At 42.0% G+C, this 18,865-nt stretch overlaps 1 protein-coding gene across 1 annotated transcript; it reads right to left on the bottom strand.

Annotated features, from left to right (window-relative positions):
- Positions 1 to 568: 568 nt before the first annotated feature.
- On the bottom strand, positions 569 to 18,228 carry LOC310644928 (uncharacterized protein). Its single transcript, XM_083370264.1, has 12 exons — positions 18,050 to 18,228; positions 16,707 to 16,758; positions 15,718 to 15,905; positions 14,394 to 14,552; positions 13,166 to 13,270; positions 12,119 to 12,207; positions 10,741 to 10,756; positions 5,139 to 5,220; positions 3,879 to 4,066; positions 2,899 to 3,057; positions 1,025 to 1,129; positions 569 to 743 (listed from the first exon to the last, which is right to left on the bottom strand). The coding sequence occupies exons 1-12, from the start codon at positions 18,203 to 18,205 to the stop codon at positions 630 to 632; spliced, it is 1,413 nt and encodes a 470-aa protein (XP_083226390.1). The 5' UTR covers positions 18,206 to 18,228; the 3' UTR covers positions 569 to 629.
- Positions 18,229 to 18,865: the final 637 nt, after the last annotated feature.

The raw sequence follows: 18,865 nt of genomic DNA, 5'->3' as shown, positions 1-18,865 counted from the left end.
CTATATTTGGTGATCCTAAGATAAAGGCTTCTTTCAGAGACATCTCATTCCTGGACATCTTCATTCTTGGACACAGTAAGCTCGCCATTTCTTCTTTTAGGACAATTTTTCTCCCACTTTCAAATTCCCCAGGCTAACATCCTGAGCCTTGTTGGCGGTATCTCCTCAAATACTAAGTCCAATGTTGCTTAGGCTTTTCCAATCAACCAAGACCAGGAAAGATGCTGCATTAATGATTTAGATGGATATTTCTCCCTAAATGGAGATTTGTTAGACTTAAAACATATCCTTTCTAGTTATAGGCTATGCTGTATGTGTCCAGAGTTCCTTCATCCATTCACGTTCTTCCCGACTTTGGTAAGTCCAGAATGAAAGAAAGAGGGTAAGAAATGTAAAAAAAAAAACACATTTGAGTGTTCGTGTGTGTAAACTGAATCTGTTTGTGTACATTAAGGCCCCGGATCTGAGTAGAAAGGTGTCATTAGGACCAGTTTGCTTTTGAAGGAATGGCAGATTCCTTTCAATGTCACATGGGGAAAAAATGACAAGATTATCATGATGCTCTGTGATTTATTGAGGACTTATCCCTTGTTAGTATATTGTAGCCATGGCGTTAGACAGAGGATTGTTCACCAAGGAATTCGCCGGCCCAAACAATCCACAAAGGTCCCATTGTCCTTGTTAGAAAGCAGAGATAGCACAGTGATGATGCCTTGTGTGATCTCTTCCAGAGATGTGTCCCCCTGTCACAAAGAAAGACCTCATAAACTGGAAACAGCCTGAAATCCTTACCCAAGGTGACCAGATAAAATGATATGATAAAATGATTATCCCTGTTTGCTTAACGGTCATGCAACTTTTATGACTTTGCATTTGTACATTGGACAAATTACTAAGACAAATTACTAAACCAAATGTTAAACAGGCAACTAATTAGAACACCGCAACTCACCGTTAGATCATCCATATTGACAGGTGTGCGTGTACGAGTCAGTTTTCCTTTTTGTTGGGTTAAAACACTTACTTCCGTTTTAGGTGTTTTCACCCAACCAGGATGGAGGGCTACGCACAGAATCCCATGGGATGAATAGTCAAGCGACTGGCATTTGGTGAGCATATTTAGAGCAGTCTGTTGAGGACAAACAATGATGAGTAGGGAATACATTAAGGAGACAGTAGAAGAAAAATTACGATAAATCATACATTTCAAGGTGTTAGACCCTAAGAGAAGTGGGAGCACCCCTGATCCTAATTTTTCTCTGCGCAGTTTCTTCATGACTTGAGATAATAAGAACTGCAAAGAAGCAGTTATGAAATATTTAAGGTGACGACAAAATGCACTCAGAAACTGAACAGGAGGATAACAACATGCACACATCTCTGGCTAAGAAAGAAACATCAACAACATTTCTCTGATGGTGTTTTCTGGATCTAGCCTTCCATCTTCTTACAATTGGCTTTGGGCACTCCTCCATCTGCAGGTTGGGGAGCTGCAGGGGTGGATTAGCATTTTAAATCTCTCTTAAAGGCTCTAGCATGCTCCGACGTATCTGAGAAGTCTGTGTTTGGGATCATAGTGCTTTGTCCCTTTGCCTTACCTGTCTCTAACAGCAGTCTCATCCAGGTGAAAATGTCTGCCACACAATTTTTATCAGCCTGTCCCAGCTACTATACTAAACCTCTATTCATTTGTTTGGGGAAGCACTTTCTCTGTTCAGCGTCTTTTGTTACCCCCAAATTACAGATATTTTTACTGATAAAGCTTTGTTTCTTTGTTTCACAATGTCTGTTTGGAGTTATGTGCAATGAGTGAAAATGCTAATCATGTATGTAAAATAAAGAAATAAATAAAATGCACTAAGGAAAAGGTTTCCCCTGTCCAGCTGGGTCCTACTCTAGGAGCAGTACTTCTCTCTGTTTCTTAGCCAAGGGAGCCAGCATTGTCTGAGGAGCCTTGGTGGAGCAGTGGGCTAATGCCTCCTTAAGTAACACCAGCTGCCTGCAATTAGTGCAGGTTCGAGTCCCACCAGGCTCAAGGTTGACTCAGCCTTCCATCCTTCCGAGGTAGGTAAAATGAGGACCCAGATTGTTGGGGGCAATAAGCTGACTTTGCAATAATGCCGCTTGGGGGGGGAGCCCTAATAAACAGGCATATACATAGAATGAAGGCTATTGCTAAGCACATTGATTTGTGCTTCTTAGATTGTAAGCCGCCCTGAGTCTTTGGAGAAGGGCGGGATATAAATGGGATTTTAAAAAAAATTTCTGTGGTCATGTGGCCAGCATGACTATATGTCAAAGGCACACAGAATGCTGTTACCTTCCCACTGGAACGGTAGCTATAACTGCTCGCGTTTGGATGCTTTTGGACTGCTGGGTGGGCAGGAGGTGGAGCAGGAACGAGAGCTCATCCTGTTGCTCAGGGCTTGAACCCGGACTCTCAGCTCTCCAGTTGACAAGCTCAACATCTTTTGCTGTTGAGCCACTGTGCCCCCTCCTATTCAGTCGTTTCTTCTTTATTGCAGTCTTTGCATTGGAGCTAGATATATGTCCAGTTGAATTATCTTCCAGAAGAAACATCAGATCTGAATTTGGGCAGAGTTTGTATAAAGAATTGCCCTGGGATTTCATGAGAAAACATCTACCCTGAATGTGTTGCTACAGAGCCAAACCTGGCTTGCATCAGCAAAACTGAGTAGACCAAACCTTCCCTTTTGTTTTGTGTTCCCAATCTCTCTTGCATTTCGCTAGCAGCTAACAAGTCAATGCATGGTTATTTTGCCTATTTGGATATGTACGAATGCAGTCAATCGACTCTGAAAAAAACATTCCTATCAGGTTTCATGGTCTTTCTGCAGACAGGATATTTCACTGTACAGGCCACATAATTCCCATTACCATGCTGCAGCGGGAGGCGACTCTTTGCATTATGTCCCAACATTCCATAAGTTCAATTGAGCCTAAGATGCTGGAGATATTGATAATGGCTGATCTGCTGGAGCTCAGCCTTTGACATGGACTTCTCCGGGCTGCCAGCTTCAGCAGGGGCAGGCAAGCCTTTGAGAGAGGAAGGAAAAGAGAGAATAGGCTGCAATTAGGTCCAGGAAAAAGATCGGTGCAACGGTGAAGATCAAAAGACAGACTCGGTTATCAGAAGGGACTTCCATTAGCTTCATCTGATCTCCTCGAAGACCTTATTTCCTGTGTTGCAGTCCATTCTAACTCAAAAAAAAAAATCCAATATACAAATATAGATAAACCAGTTTAAAACAAAAACAGCCGTGGTCAGAAGCCCAAAGTCCATTCTTGTATCAAGCTCAACAAAGCCATTGTGAAAGCTCCACACCATCGTTTGATCTCCCAAGAATGGGATACAGCCACATCTCCAGGGCCTTTAAATAGGCTGGCAGGTTCAGGGCTAATCTAAGGCCCAGGAAGACAATGTTCCAAAAGTGGGCATGTAGCAGAAAAGGCTCTCTTCCTGGATTCCACCAGATATGACTCGTTTGTAGATGGGACCCATTACATGCCTCTCTTGCTGGTATCAATGGGGCACTCTATCTGGGGAGAGAGGACACCACAGTAACGTAGTACCATGTCACATAGGAGATCATAGTTCACCCAACACCTTAAATGGAACTTGGAAGCAAACCGGCAACCACTGCAGCTCATGGAGTAGAGGTGTAACATGTGCTGACCACAGAGCACACGTAACCTGGTCAGGATCAAACTCCTAGCAATGGGCAGAGCTAGCCTGAAATACTGCATTCAAACCACTGTGCCACCACGGCTCCTGTCTCTAATAGCAGTCTCATCTAGGTGAAATCCTGAAAAATCTCCAAAATTATTCCCAAAAGATAAATGAGTAATAAACAAACCTGACTCATTTGCAGGGCTCTAATAGTATTGACGGAATATACCCTCATCATATCCTTGGCATTTTCACTTTCCAGGTTGTTGCCCATCGGAAGGCCAGCATTGTTGACAAGGAGGGTCAATCCATTTTCTCCAACATACTTCTGCATTTCTTTCACAACTGCCTGGAAGCTCTCAAAGTCAGTGACATCTGAGGAAACTAATAATAATCATCATCATCATCATCATCATCATCATCATCATCATCAAATATCGGCCAAAGGCTGTTTCAGAATCGCTAGAAGGGTTTTCTTGGAACCGTGTTTCTTTGCATAGGTCTTAGTGTCAATTTATGCAAGTTGCTACCTTATCAAAGAGCAACTAGACAGAGCGGCTGGATGTCAACACGGGTGTTTTCAAATGTGGCTGTAATATAGTTGTAACATTATATGCTAAATGTCAAACCTACTAATGGAGCAGCTCAATATGCTAGCCAAATGACCTAAAGCTTGGCAGAGGGGACATAGAATCCCTAATGGGTCTGGGTCAGGGTCACCACTCAGGGGGGTCTGGCTCCAGCTGAAAAGCTGTAAGGTTTTCAGGGCCCAAAGGTGATGAACTTTACGTCAGTGGAGATCCCTGGTTGAAGGTCAGGGCCCCTGGGCCAACGGTCAGGACCTCCAAGACAAAGTCTGGGTCCCAGGGTCAAAAACCAGAAATCCGGGAGTCAGTCAAGGTTCAGGCTTGGCCTACGAGTCCATATCAAGTCAAGTGACAGCGAGTGAACCATATGAATGGGTTAGGCACTTAGAGTTAGGGTTAAGGATAGCATTGTAACATCGGTTAGAAGATAAACTCTAAACGGAAATCCCACCAAGCTCTTGGCGATCTGATGGCAGCAGAAATCTGGGTGTTTTATAATAATAATAATAATGTTGGAAGGGACCTTGGAGGTCATCTAGTCCAACCCCCTGCTCAGGCAGGAAACCCTATACCATTTCAGACAAGTGGCTGGCCAGTCTCTTCTTAAAAACTTCCAGTGTTGGAGCATTCACCACCTCTGGAGGCAGGTTGTTCCACTGGTTAGTTGTTCTAACTGTCAGGAAGTTTCTCCTTAGTTCTAGGTTGCTTCTCTCCTTGACTAGTTTCCACCCGTTGCTTCTTGTCCTGCTTTCAGGTGCTTTGGAGAAGAGCTTGACTCCCTCTTCTTTCTGGCAGCCCGAGATATTGGAAGGCTGCTATCATGTCACCCCTCACCCTTCTCTTCATTAAACTACACATACCCAATTCCAGCAACCGTTCCCTGTATGTTTTAGCCTCCAGTCCCCCAATCATCTTTGTTGCTCTTCTCTGTACTCTTTCTAGAGCCTCGGCATCTTTTTTACATCGTGGTGACCAAAACTGGATGCAGTATTCCAGGTGTGGCCTTACCAAGGCATTGTAAAGTGGTATTAGTACTTCAAATGATCTTGATTCTATCCCTCTGTTAATGCAGCCTAGCATTGTGTTGGCTTTTTGGGCAGTTGCAGCACACTGCTGGCTCATATTTAAGTGATTGTCTACTAGGACTCCGAGATCCCTCTCGCAGTTGCTACTATTGAGCAAGGTACCTCCTATACTATACCTATGCATTTGATTTTTCCTGCCTAAATGTAGAACCTTACTTTTTTCACAATTGAATTTCATTTTGTTAGATAGTGCCCAGTGTTCGAGTCTGTCCAGATCCTCCTGTATTTTAAGCCTATCTTCTGGAGTACTGGCTATTCCTGACAGCTTGGTGTCGTCTGCAAATTTGATGAGTTATTGTTGAACAATTTTAGGTTAAATCCTGCTTATTGCCTGGTAGCGGCCTTGTGCCAAATGATAGCAGAGTTTGGTTCTCGCCTGTTTTTCCTCTAGAAACAATATTAAAAATAATAAATCCCATCTCCCCCAAAGTGAAACGATTAGCCTCCTCACAACCATATCCTGTCTGAGATGAAGCTTGATGGAGAAAAATGAATTTTTAAGAGGAAGGCAAAGTTGATCTCCAAGGAAAAGCACCTATGGAAAGATCCACCATTTGTGGAAATGCTGCCCAGAGCTTCAAAAAGATAGTTTGGGCAAGTCACTTCTTTTTGCACATACCGCAGTCATTGGGAGTGTCCTAACTTTGGAAAATCAGGAGGCACGCTGGGCTTACATGCAAGTTTTCTGCTTTCAGCATGGGAATAGTTTTTGTTATTTCTTGTTTTTGTAAGTGGGTTGTGTTGTTTTGTATTTTTGAATTTTCTACGCCTTTCAGTCACATTTGTGAGATGGACGGCTACATAAATTAACCAAATTAACAAATAATATACATACGTAATAGGAAAACCACCAGATTCCGATACTTGCGTGACAACTCCTTCAGCTCCTGGAGAAGAAAATATCAGAGTTTCAGCTTTCCTCTGGAGTAAAAATTGGAGTTTCACAGAAAAAAAACATGCGAGGAGTCTTGAAGTCCAAAGAGGGCAATATCAAAAGGAAGATGAGGCAGGAAAAAAAAATACACCATTTTCCCCCACCTTTGACGCCATCTCTGCAATATTATTGAATCAAACAAACAAACCTTAACACACCACATTCAGGCTAAACACCAAATCACAACCCCGAAAGTATGGCTTAACTCAACTAGTTGGGGCTCTCCACTGCTGCTTCAAAGCTTTTTAACTGAAGAAAAAAAAAATCAGGAATCAACTTCTTTGCAGCTCCTCAAAGTCAGTGAGGATATTTGGAATTCTCTATGAATATTAGAATCTAGTTTTGAAAAATAATCGTCATGCTTCATATGGCTGTCATGGATTGTGCACCTGTAGCAACTGAGGGACAGGATCTAGCTACCTCAGAGCTTTCTCGGAAAGAGTCACAGTTAAAGAGACTGCAATGTCCCAATCTGGAAGGAGGATGGAAGAGTTTTCAGGATAATCATACCCTAGAATCTCATAGGATATACCGTATCTAGTAACTTAGAAAATTATAGCTTCAGTTTGGCAAGATTCTCTCTAGTATGTGTAACCAAATAGAGATTGGGCTCAACTGAATCTCCACTGAGTCTTCTCTATGGCCTTGGGCTTGAGACCAATCAGAAACCACTCATGTACCAGGAAGCAGCCCAGCCACGCACATTGCTTATTTGGTTGCATGTAACCTCCAAAATATACCAGATTGTGTATTTTGTCTACTAAACCTAATAGTTCCGTCATTATTCAGTCCTACGCGTATACATCTCTATGGGAAGGGAAGGGAAGGGAAGGGAAGGGAAGGGAAGGGAAGGGAAGGGAAGGGAAGGGAAGGGAAGGGAAGGGAAGGGAAGGGAAGGGAAGGGAAGGGAGAGATCTATACAATATTAATACGGAATGAATTCAATGCTTGATGGCTGGCTGGCTGACTGAATATGGATCAAAATGTTGTAAGGGGCTTAAAGTGCAACATTGAGATTTGCACATTGGTAATTTTATAATTTGATCATTATTGATAATTTCAGCATCTACCTTCTCGCAGAATTTTAAAATTAAATATATATTTTTTTAAAAAAAATAAGTAAAGGAGGCTACCCGATAAATCCCCCAAATTGTGCTGAGCACAGTATTATATTTGGTATCGTGTTAGATGCCCAGATCTTTGCTTCAATCTGGGCAATGGAACATGATACAAAAAGTCAAATGAAAATAAGTCACAGTTTACTGTTGTGAGTAAATTGGCTTTCATTTCTCTGCCACATTTTCTCTAAATTAGCTAAACTGGTGTCTCTGGGGGTCCACCTTACCACTGCTACTTGAAGTGATGCTCACCTTGTTGGCTTCTCCCTCCAGGTCAAGGGTTGTAGCAAAGACCCATTTGGGAGGAGAGGGCAGCTCCAGAAACCTCTTCACCAGACCCAGACCGATCCCTCGATCGGATCCGGTCACCAGAACGCTGAAAACAGAGAAATCCACTGACGTTGCCATCTCTCCGGGATCTGCGGTGTCTGCTTCCAAACTTCTTGAGCGCTTCCTTCAAATTCCTTTTTTCTCATCACTGGAAGCCCAATTTATTGGGATCACACCACACCCATCTTAAGTTCTTCTGATAGGTTTCTAAAACAAAATTTCCTGACTCAGACTAGAAGTGCCAGAGCATAATCTGAAATTAGTTGTGGTTGAGATTTTAATTAAAATTACTAACCTCAAGACACTCTAATTTGATCGCTTGAGCCTATAAACAGAATCCCTAAATGCTGACATGGAACTTGATAGGAGAAGAAAAGCAATATTGGTATCAAATAATAATTTTCAATACGACCATAGATAGGATCAAATAGGTAAGAATTTATCTGACAAAAAAGAATGAATTAATGACAACTATTTACAAACACAATGATAAGAGTAAATATTTCTAGATAGAAAAACCAGTCTTAGTTTTATAGTGATTTTTCTCTTTCTTTTGTTCCAGGCATCATAAATTTCCTTCTGGAGTTGAAGACCCCATTAAAGACTATATTAATAATGTTTTGTGGGATGCCCAGATAATTACTGCAGAGTAATTCACATACACACACCAATGTACCCGTGTCCATAAGTTCCATTCTTCCAAGTGTGCCATTTCTGCTTGCCTATTTTCAGCATTATTTTGCTGTAGTTAATATGTACTTCTTCAGTATACTAATGTTGTTTAATAAAGTAAGCTGCTTTGATCAGTTACATCTGAAGAACCAACCACAGGATTTAAAGAACACAGCAGGCTAATTCAGCATGTTTCAATCCCTTAGAACAGGGGTCTTCAAACTCGGCCCTTTTATGACTCATGGACTTCAACTCCCAGCATTCCTCAGCCAGGTACGCTGGCTGAGGAATTCTGGGAGTTGAAGTCCATGAGTCATAAAAGGGCTGAGTTTGAAGACCCCTGCCTTAGAACTTCAGATCTTTGGGTCTATACCTGCAAGTCATCATCTTCTCAATGGCAACTATGTAGTTTCCACATTCATGCATACCATCCGGGTTTTTGTAAACCTTCTGAAAGAAAAAGAAAACAAGACCAGAATGTTCATGATATTCCATGGTTTTATTGGAGGTCCCATCACCCCTCAGTGTATTAAGCGATGATGACAATCTGGTGAGACAGCTGGATCACCGGGGAAGTTGATGACCCACCAACCCACCAAGTTCCTGTTGTCCTCTTCAGAAAGCAAACCTGGAAATCGGTGTCAAGGATTCTGTGAATGTTTGGAAAAATGGGCTTCTTAAATTAAGGCCCCTGGTCTTAGGGACCATTGTGCAAACGAAGGAATGGCAGATCAATTCCTTTCATGGCTTTCCTTTTGTCTCCCAAGAGAAAGAAGTTTTGGGAGTTTGTCTTGGAGCTTATTTTCTCCCAGAGTGTTGAGCGGGGAACAGAAGTAGCTAGAGGTGGACATGAGCAGATACCCCAGAATGTGCCCCTTAAGTATTCCAAAGCCTGATCTTCAGCACATGTAAACAGAGAAAGAACCAGTCCATGGATCATTTGTGCTCATGCAAGACAAATGCCTCATGGAAAAAAGCATACAATGAAGATAAAAAATGACAAGGTTATCATGATGCTCAGTGGTTTATTGAGGACTCCTCCCTTGTCAATATATTGTAGCCATGGCAGTAGATGTTTGTTCACCAAGGAATTCACTGGCCCAACCAATCCACAAAGGTCCCATTGTCCTCTTCAGAAAGCATGGACAGCACCGTCATGATACCCTGCGTGCTCTGTTCCACAGATATCTCCCCGTCACAAAGAAAGATCTCATGAGCCAACACAGTCAGGATGCCTCGTGTGCCCTTGTCCACACTGATTTCTGTATGTCACAAAAAAGTATCTGATAAGATTTAAAGAATCGGTCCTGCCAGCACAGAATCCTCACCTAAACAGATCAGCATCTGTTTGACCTCTCTATGAATTCTCAAGCCTTATATTAGAGTTGGTTCCAAAGCTTCAGTTGATGCAGACCCTGGATAGTGAGATGACCCCAGCAAAATCCTTGACGACATTGGAGCCTCCAGACCCATGCTGCTGAGCTATGTCTTTGGAACACCAATATATGGACACTCAATTATGTGTACATGTTTCTGTGTGCATGTGTGTCAGGAAGAGGGAGAAGAAAGCCAGTTTTAAAGAGGACCACTACCATTTTTCAATTCTTGTTGGATTAAAAGGAAATTCATCCCCAATCTTCAGGGACTTTATTGGATCACATTCCCTGTGGGCAATTTTGTTAAGTGTGGTCCAAAGGTGAAATCTATTCTGTACCAGCTATGCTACCAACTAGGCAGTTTACTTCTGAAGCTAATAGGAAATCTTTATTACAGCTAATAATGAATTAATTTTACAGCTTCAACTAAGAGGAACCACAGATGCCTTCCGTGTGTCTGCTGGAGAGGTCTACCAGTATTTTTGTTCAGTATTTTAATTTCATGTAAGAAAGTAAACAGCTTTGATCAGTCACATCTGAAAAACCATCAGGTTGTTTAGACAACAACAACATGCTGTTTCAGTTTGTTTCAGTCTCTCGGAGCATCGGATCTTTGAGTCAATCTGTGCCATTCATCACCTAGGGAGCATCTGGACAATTTCCAGACCACGGTGGTTGAGTCCCATGACTCCAGTGACAGCATGGAATATCAGCAGAAGATCAAGACGTTGTTGCCCAAAAGAAGAACTTATAAAATCACCAGCAAAGAGTGATCCAGATACTCTCTGAGAAACACGGCTTCAAATGGGGTTAAAATCAAGTTAATTGGATGAGTTGGGTTATTTGTGAAATTAAATACACACTGTCCTTGCACATTACACTCATGTCATAGCGTTATACCCAAAAGCAACGGAATAAATCCAAAACTGTTTATATTTATCCAATACCTGAGGCCAAGCCATCCTATTAAGAGATTATATTAAGATACACGTGATGTCTTCTTGATATCTCTGAATCAATCCCAATATAAAGTTTGCTTGTCTAAATAAACTAGGGTTACCATGTCAGGGCTGCAAAGAGATTTTGTCTGTTTTCGGTATCTTGTTCCTGATAAATCATTCTCATTCATATTTTGTAATAGCAACAACAATAGCACTTAGACTTATATGCCAATTCATAGTGCTTTACAGCCCTCTCTAAGCAGTTTACAGAGTCAGCATATTGTCCCCAACAATCTGGGTCCTCATTTTACATCTGACAGTGGCTACACAATATTACAGACTCAACCACACAAATGCTAAGAGACCTAATTAAGGATTAACACATTCTGTGAACTCGCTCAACATGGTTTATTCCAATCAGTCTCCCAACAAGTTCTCCACACTCCACTGCTGCTTCAAACTGTTTTAACTGTAGAGGTCAGTGATCAAAACCTATGCTCCACAGAGGACAATCTGCTCAGCTCAGCCAGCTCAGCCTTTCTGCCCTTGTGGTAGGCTAAGATGGCTAATTCTGATGTGAAGCCTCTGGGTGATTTGCTGTCTTCATTATAGCTGTTGTAATCTGAAAACCTCAGCACTGGAAGTTTGGGTGAATTTTGTACCTTATCTGAGTTGGATATTTTCTAAAATAGCTGCCATGATTTATGGGCCAATTGCCGCGAGAAGCAAATCCGGCCACATTATGGTTTCTTGGAATGCAGTGCATTCAAGCAGAGCGTGGATGAACGGGAAGCAATGAAGGTTTGCAAGACTACAAAACCAAACGTGTATGCATTCTATTGACGTAAACTGCACTTAATTTCCTTTATTTTGCTTTATTTTTAAAATAATGGATGGAATTGTTGAGATTGTTAGTGCCGAAGAAGCTGCTGATGTCTTGAAAAACTAGCCTGGCTTTAAGGACTTAATTGAAACATACTGAGACACCAAATGTTGTGGTTCTCGGGGATTACAATTTGCACCTGGATAGGAAAAAAAGATGGCAATGAATGAAACATCTTTACTGGACACCCGAAAGGTGACAATAGCACCCTCTTGAACTGACCACCTATGTTTGTTCCTGAAGAAATAAAAGTAGATGGAGACACATATCGCCCCAATCAGTCATGCAAAGCTCATAAAAAGGCAAAAACGTACCAGGGTGTTATTCTACAACATCCCCTCAGTGAAGTCAAATGTCACACAGATATGCAATGAAGAGGGGGAAAGGAAGACAAGGGTTTCATGACAATCGGTGATTTATTGGAGATTCATCACCTGGGAATATATTACATGTCCAAGGATTAGGAAGCCAATGGTTCACCAGGGAACTTGTCAACCCAACCAGTCCGCAAAGGTCCCATTATCCTTCTCAGAAAGCACGGAAAGCGCACTCATGATGCCTTCTGTGCTCTCCTCCACTGTTAGATCTGCCTGGAACAAAAAAGAAACTCATCAGCACAACCCAACGTCCTATAATGGCATGTGGGATCAACCTTGGGAGACAGAAGGAAGAACCAGAGACCGGTCAATGGTCAGGGAAGAGGCAGCTGAACCTGCAGAAGTAGTGTCGACGTGGCAACATCTCAGAAAGCACCTTCCCTACCTCCCTTCTTGGACTGTAAAGGTCCTTTAGCCTTGCAGGATTCTGTTAATATAACCTTCTGATAAAACAGGGCTAGCCTTGCTAGATGTGGGTTTCTGTCTGGATTACCTTAATCTTGCAAGTCTGAAGGTATCTCTCTCCTCTCTTGTCTTTATAGGTGACTATACAAATGGTGGTGACTACATGAAGGTAACAAAGGATAAGTACAGACAAAAGCCTATCCCATCCTTTCAAGGTGTGTGTGTGTGTGTTTGTGTGTGTGTGTGTGTGTGTGTGTGTGCGTGCCTGTCTGTCTGTCTGTCTGTCTGTCTGTCTGTCTGTCTGTCTGTCTGCATTTAAGTACTTCTGATGTTTCCAAAGCTCTACTGTATGATTTTGGCCTCAGGGTAAGATTTGCCTATTCAAGTTTTCTGAACATAGGAAAATTCTTTAAGTAGCTCAAACTGGCAGAGATTCTATGAAAGGAAGTTGGGAAGAGATTAGACCAATTTCTTGGGAAGGAAAGTTTGCCTAGAATCTATTTAGTTGGCATCGTTAAGGGTGCCAGACCTCCATCATCTTTGCACGTAACACAAATTGCTAATTCAACCTGTGCGATGATCGGGATTTGCCTAACAGTCAAGGAGCATTTATGTCTCTGCTTCAGTGTATTGTCCTAATTACTACAATAGTAAACCAAATGCTAAAAACACAAATAATCGGAACACCCAAACTATCAGGGGCTCATCATTAGGTCATTGATGCATGTCTGAATAGGTTGTCCTTTTCCCAGGTTAAAGTACTTACATCTTTGTATTTCGTCTTCACCCAGCCAGGATGGATGCAGACAGACAGGATCCCGTGATGGGGATACTCAAGTGATTGGCATCTGGTGAGCATGTTTAAAGCAGCCTGTCGGGGACAAGCAACAAAGATGAGCAGGGAACGGACTGAAGAGATGATAGAAGGAAAAAATACGGTCAACTAATGCAAGATATTAGGTGTGTCAGTCAGGAAATGGAAGAAGTAGGAAGCCGTTCAGAATTTCTCTAAGCAGCTCCCCGTGATTCCAAAGGTAATGCAAATTGCAAAGAGAAATTTCAGAGTGGCAAGAGTTTTATTTATTTATTTAAATCTTTTTTTAAAAAAAAACAATTTGGGTAAGACACTAACACAATGCCCAGCTCCCTACAAAGGACCCTATAATTATAACTCTATAATTATAATTAACAACATAATTATTAAATTTTCTGGATCCTTCTTAAATCCTCTGGGGTACGTTTGTAGTTCAAATGCAGAGGCTAGAATTCTGGTACCCTCAATCTCTGTGAAAGTCTTCAAACTTTGCCCAAACATATTTAGGGTTTTGGGATCGTGGTGGTTTGACTATATGGCTAACAGCTTGGCTGGGAATTTCTGACAGGGAAAATGGCTCCCAGTCTCTGCCCAGATTACCCAAAGAAACTTTGATTCCATGTTTCCCTTTTCCAAGTAGGACTTGTTCTCCCTTTACAGCAAACTTCACGACGATTCTAATTGAAAAGTGCTGTTAACTTTTCTAATCATTTGTTGAGTTACACATACACACACAATGACGGAAAACAGTACTCAATTATGTATGCAAATGAACAAATAGACACCCATTCAACATAGTTTTTTTTCCTTAATGTCAGTCTTTCCTATTAGATCTGTGTATTCACAAATGAGATCTCAAAAAGAAGAATTGGGTCTTCATGTGTTGAGTTTTTGGGTAGAAGAGATATATTCTGTAAGACTGCAAGATCGATATAGAGCAACGCTGCGCCAGTTAAAACCCTTGCAACACCATTTGTAGGATGGCTAGAATGAACAGGTGAAAACCCTTCTTGTTATGATCCACCCTCTGCTCTATCTCACAGATGGATAATAAAGGCATGTTTATTCCCCAGGTAGTACATGCAGGTTCAATCATCTCTGCAAAGACTCTTCCTTCTGGCCATTAGGTTTTGTCTGCATGCAGGAACTTTCATAAAGGCACCACATTACTGCCCCTTACCTTACTGCAACGATAGCCAATTCCTTTCCACTTATCCCAAAGAAGCATCACTTCCATTGATCCTGCAGAACTGGAGGTATTGATAATGGCCGCCTTGCTGCAGCTCAGCCCTTCCTGTGGACTTCTCCGGGCTGCCTTCTTCAGCAGGGGCAGAAAGGCCTTTCAAGAAAGGAAGGAAAAGAAAAGAAAGAATGGGCTGCAGTTAGAGCTAGGGAAAGGGATTGCGGGATGGCAGCAACATTTATCGGAAGGTCTTACATTGGCTCCAGATGATCTTTAGGGGACCGTGACCCCATCCTAGCTCAGATATGGTGAACCTATGCCACAGGACATGCCATGACATTTGGGGTGACACACCAGCATTCACCAACATTCAACAACAACTATTCTCGAAAGCATAGCCCATTCTCATTTGATTTTTGGAGGCTAAAAGGCCACACGAGAATGGAGTGTACTCTGATGTGCTGACTACAGACCACCTGAAGTTCGTACAAGAGAGCAGTGTTTCCATATGGCCTTCAGGCCCTCGAAAAATATCATGTGAGAATGGAGTGTGCTTTTGTGTGGTTTGTGGAGGATGCAGAGTCCATTGAAGAACATTCTGCAAAACCACATCAAGAAGCACCTTACACAAGCCGCAGGGGCCTGTCAATAGAAAGAGAACATGGTCTGATGGTAAGTGGTAGATTCTGGAGATCACACACAATTCTATGCTTTTCCTGGCAGTTTCCTGTGGATTGAAATGAATCCCTCATAACTTTTGAAGACATGACACTATCTCCATTTCATTTCTCTGTGGAGTCTTCTGAAGGGATCTAGTTTATTCTGACCACAAACTGACTCACAAACAACTAACAACAGTTCTTCTGACCCAACCCACTGCAAAAGAGACAGTGTAATCGCAAACCCACAGTTGTTACAACCTGCATCCAAACCAGTGCACATTTTCTACTTGCGATGACTTCAGTTACATAGAAATTCATTGCTCAGTATTTTAATCTTATTTAATAAATCAGACTTGTTTGCCTGTAAGGATGGTTCCGAAAACTTAAAAGTTAAGTAACACCAGCTGCCTGCAATTAGTGCAGGTTCGCATCCCACCAGGCTCAAGGTTGACTCAGCCTTCCATCCTTCCGAGGTAGGTAAAATGAGGACCCAGAATGTTGGGGGCAATTAAGCTGACTTTGTAATAATGCTGCTTGGGGTGTGTGTGAAAGCCCTAATAAGCAGGCATATACATAGAATGAAGGCTACTGCTAAGCTTGTAAGCTGCCCTGAGTCTTCGGAGAAGGGCGGGATATAAATGGAATTAAAATAAAAAAACCTGACTCATTTGCAGAGGGCCAATGGTGTTGGTGGAATATATTGTCATCATATTCTTGCCATTTTCTGTTTCAAGATCATTGAACAACCTAGTGACAGCATTGTTGACTAGGAGGGTCAGGCCACCTTCTCCAACACACTTTTCCACTTCTTTCAGAGCTGCCTGGATGCTCTCAAGTTTAGTGACATCTGTGGAACAATAACATTACTTGTAAGGCAGCCAGCATGCCATTTCACAATTGCTAGGGAGGAATTTCCTTCAAACTTCAGAAGATTTGTGTATTCATCCTTGCAACCAGCCATCTTGGTAGCTACCGGGCCCCAATAGTTGAGGCATGGATCAGTCAGCAGCAAACCCAGACTGATATTGTCTAAATATAAGAACTTTAAGATCACACACCCAATCACTCTTAAAAAACTGGGCTCCAAGCAGAATTGAAACAAAAACAGTTAGCTCGTCTTGATTAGTGAGATCAAAGATCAATTGTGACACATATATTTGCATATCATACTCAGGTCATAACTTTATACTCAAAACCAACTGAATTATCTCACAACTTACTTTATCTATCCAATACCCTAGACCAAAGTATCATATTGCAGTAGAGATTGTGAGATCTCTGAACCCATCCTGATATAAAGTTTGGGGCTATCCTATCAGGGTTGCAAAAATACTTCATTACTTTTCTCTCTTTTGTTCCTGACATGTCATTCTCATTGGGGGTTTTTTGTAGCCCAGAGCTTCTAGCTCTAACTCATTCTGCTAACTGACAAACTACCCAACTGGTGTCATTCAACTTACCAGCCAAATCCCTAAAAAAACACTGACAGTAACTAAACCCTAAAAACAAAGCAGTCATTAGTTGGGTTCACCGCCCAACTAGTGATTCTGCAAGTCATGTTAGTTCCAAGAATGGCTTCTAGCTTGATACTTTACACATTTGTGCAGTGCAAAATGTATCCTATTTGTACCGGTTCCTTGAAACTTACCTAACTGCAACACCACAAGATTCGGATGTTTGCAAGCCAACTCTTTCACATCCTAGAGGGAAAAAAAAGATTATAGGTTTTTTTGTAAGGTAACACCCACAACGACGTCCAAGAAGCTGGTAATAATTTGAGCTGGATTTCAAAGAGGACAATGTCAAAAGGAAGAGGAAACAGGAAAAGTATGCAATTCCTTTCTCACTAGATGGCAGCCGTACAATATTACTAGCTGAACAAAACAAAACCTTAAGGAAATAAAACTTGTAATTATATATCAGGAGCAAGTAACAAGCTGACATCACCCTGTCAACAAAAGTGCGTATAGTCAAGGCGATGGTCTTCCCAGTTGCAATGTATGGCAGTGAAAGCTGGACCATAAGAAAGGCTGAGCACCAAAGAATTGAAGCCTTTGAACTATGGTGCTGGAGAAGACTCCTGCGAGTCCCTTGGACTGCAAGGCGATCAAACCGGTCAGTCCTAGAGGAGATCAACCCTGACTCTCTTTAGAAGGCCAGATCCTGAAGCTAAAACTCAAATACCTTGGCCACCTAATGAGAAGGAAGGACTCACTGGAGAAGAGCCTCATGCTGGGAAAGATGGAGGGCAAGAGAAGAATGGGACGACAGAGAATGAGGTGGCTGGATGGAGTCACTGAAGCAGTAGGTGTGAGCTTAAATGGACTCCAGAAGATGGTAGAGGACAGGAAGGCCTGGAGGAACATTGTCCATAGGGTCACAATGGGTCGGACACGACTTCGCAACTAACAACAACAACAAGCTGAGCAAGATTCTAAAAAGAATAATATCAAAAAGAGGACCAACCAGGAAAAGTAGGCCGTGTCTTTTTCATTAAATGGCAGCTGGGCAATATTACAGCTCCAATGAAAGAAATGGTAACAAACCACTTTGAGGCTTAACATAATGTGTGAATCCATTCAGTGCGGATAGAGCCCCCAACCGACAGTCCACATCCCACTGCTACCTCTGATTTTCTTAATTGGAACAGTGAGTTATCAAATCCGGTGCTGCTGAGGGCAATCTGCCCAGCTTGCTCACCTCTGTCGTTCCAACCATCACTACAGGATAAGATAGTCAATTGTGATGTAATTGCGTGTTTTTCAAGATCACATCTTCTTCCGTCTTTCATCTGGAAGCTTAGTTAGCGTAGATGGTGCTCTCAATTCTTTTCTCCCCAACAACAACCTTGGGGAGCAAGTAGGCGTGGGGATAGTCAGGAGGCCCCCAATCATCTGTGAGCATCATGGCCAACTGAGGACTTGAACCAAGGTCATTTCAATCTCCATTCAACACAATAACTATTGTCCTGCTACATCAAGTGATTCTTACCTTGGTTTCTTCTCCCTCCAAGTCAAGGGTTGTAGCAAAGACCCATTTGGGAGGACAGGGGAGCTCCAGAAACCTCTTCACCAGACCCAGACCGATCCCCCGATCGGATCCCGTCACCAGAACGCTGAAAACGCAGAAATGCAGTGACTTTGCCATCTCTCCGGGAGCTGCAGCTTTTGGTTCCCTACCTACTTGGAACCTTTCCTTCAAATATCTCTCTCCTTTCATTGAAGGGACTATCATAAGGAATATGACACACCCACTTTTAGATCTTTTGAAAAACCTTAATAGCCTGTTTTCCACAGCAGCATCACTTCTTTTAATCAAAAGAGTAATCAGCATAGTAAGAGAGGAAAGATATACTAGGAGATATGGGAGTATAGCCAGCCGCACCAACAGGCTGAAAAACAGCTTTTATCCGTGGGCTGTTAGGCTTTTGAACGGGAAATAATTTTTATAAACTTTATGCAGAATTGACTTGCGAGACCGGTGTGTGATGCAATTAGTTCACATGGTGTAATAAGATGGAGGTTTGTTGTCACTGTGAGTTGGGGGGTGGGAGCATGAAGGGAGGCTCAACTAATCTCAATGTATACATGGTTGTACTTTGACAATAAAGGTTCATTCATTCATTCATTCATTCACTACTTAAGAAGATATTTTTGCTCCCACCCACAGCATCAACATACCTTACATGACTCATTTTGTAATACTGAAGAGGTAAGAGAGAAAATGAGTTTGTTTATAGCTGTTGAAAAGAAGGTTGAAAGTTGCTTATTTTTTATTCTTGTTTCTTTAATGATCTTTATGTTCTTT

Source organism: Vipera ursinii, assembly GCF_947247035.1.
Source record: "Vipera ursinii genome assembly, chromosome: 10".
Taxonomy (NCBI): domain Eukaryota; kingdom Metazoa; phylum Chordata; class Lepidosauria; order Squamata; family Viperidae; genus Vipera; species Vipera ursinii.
This window is presented reverse-complemented; position numbering and strand designations above follow the sequence as displayed.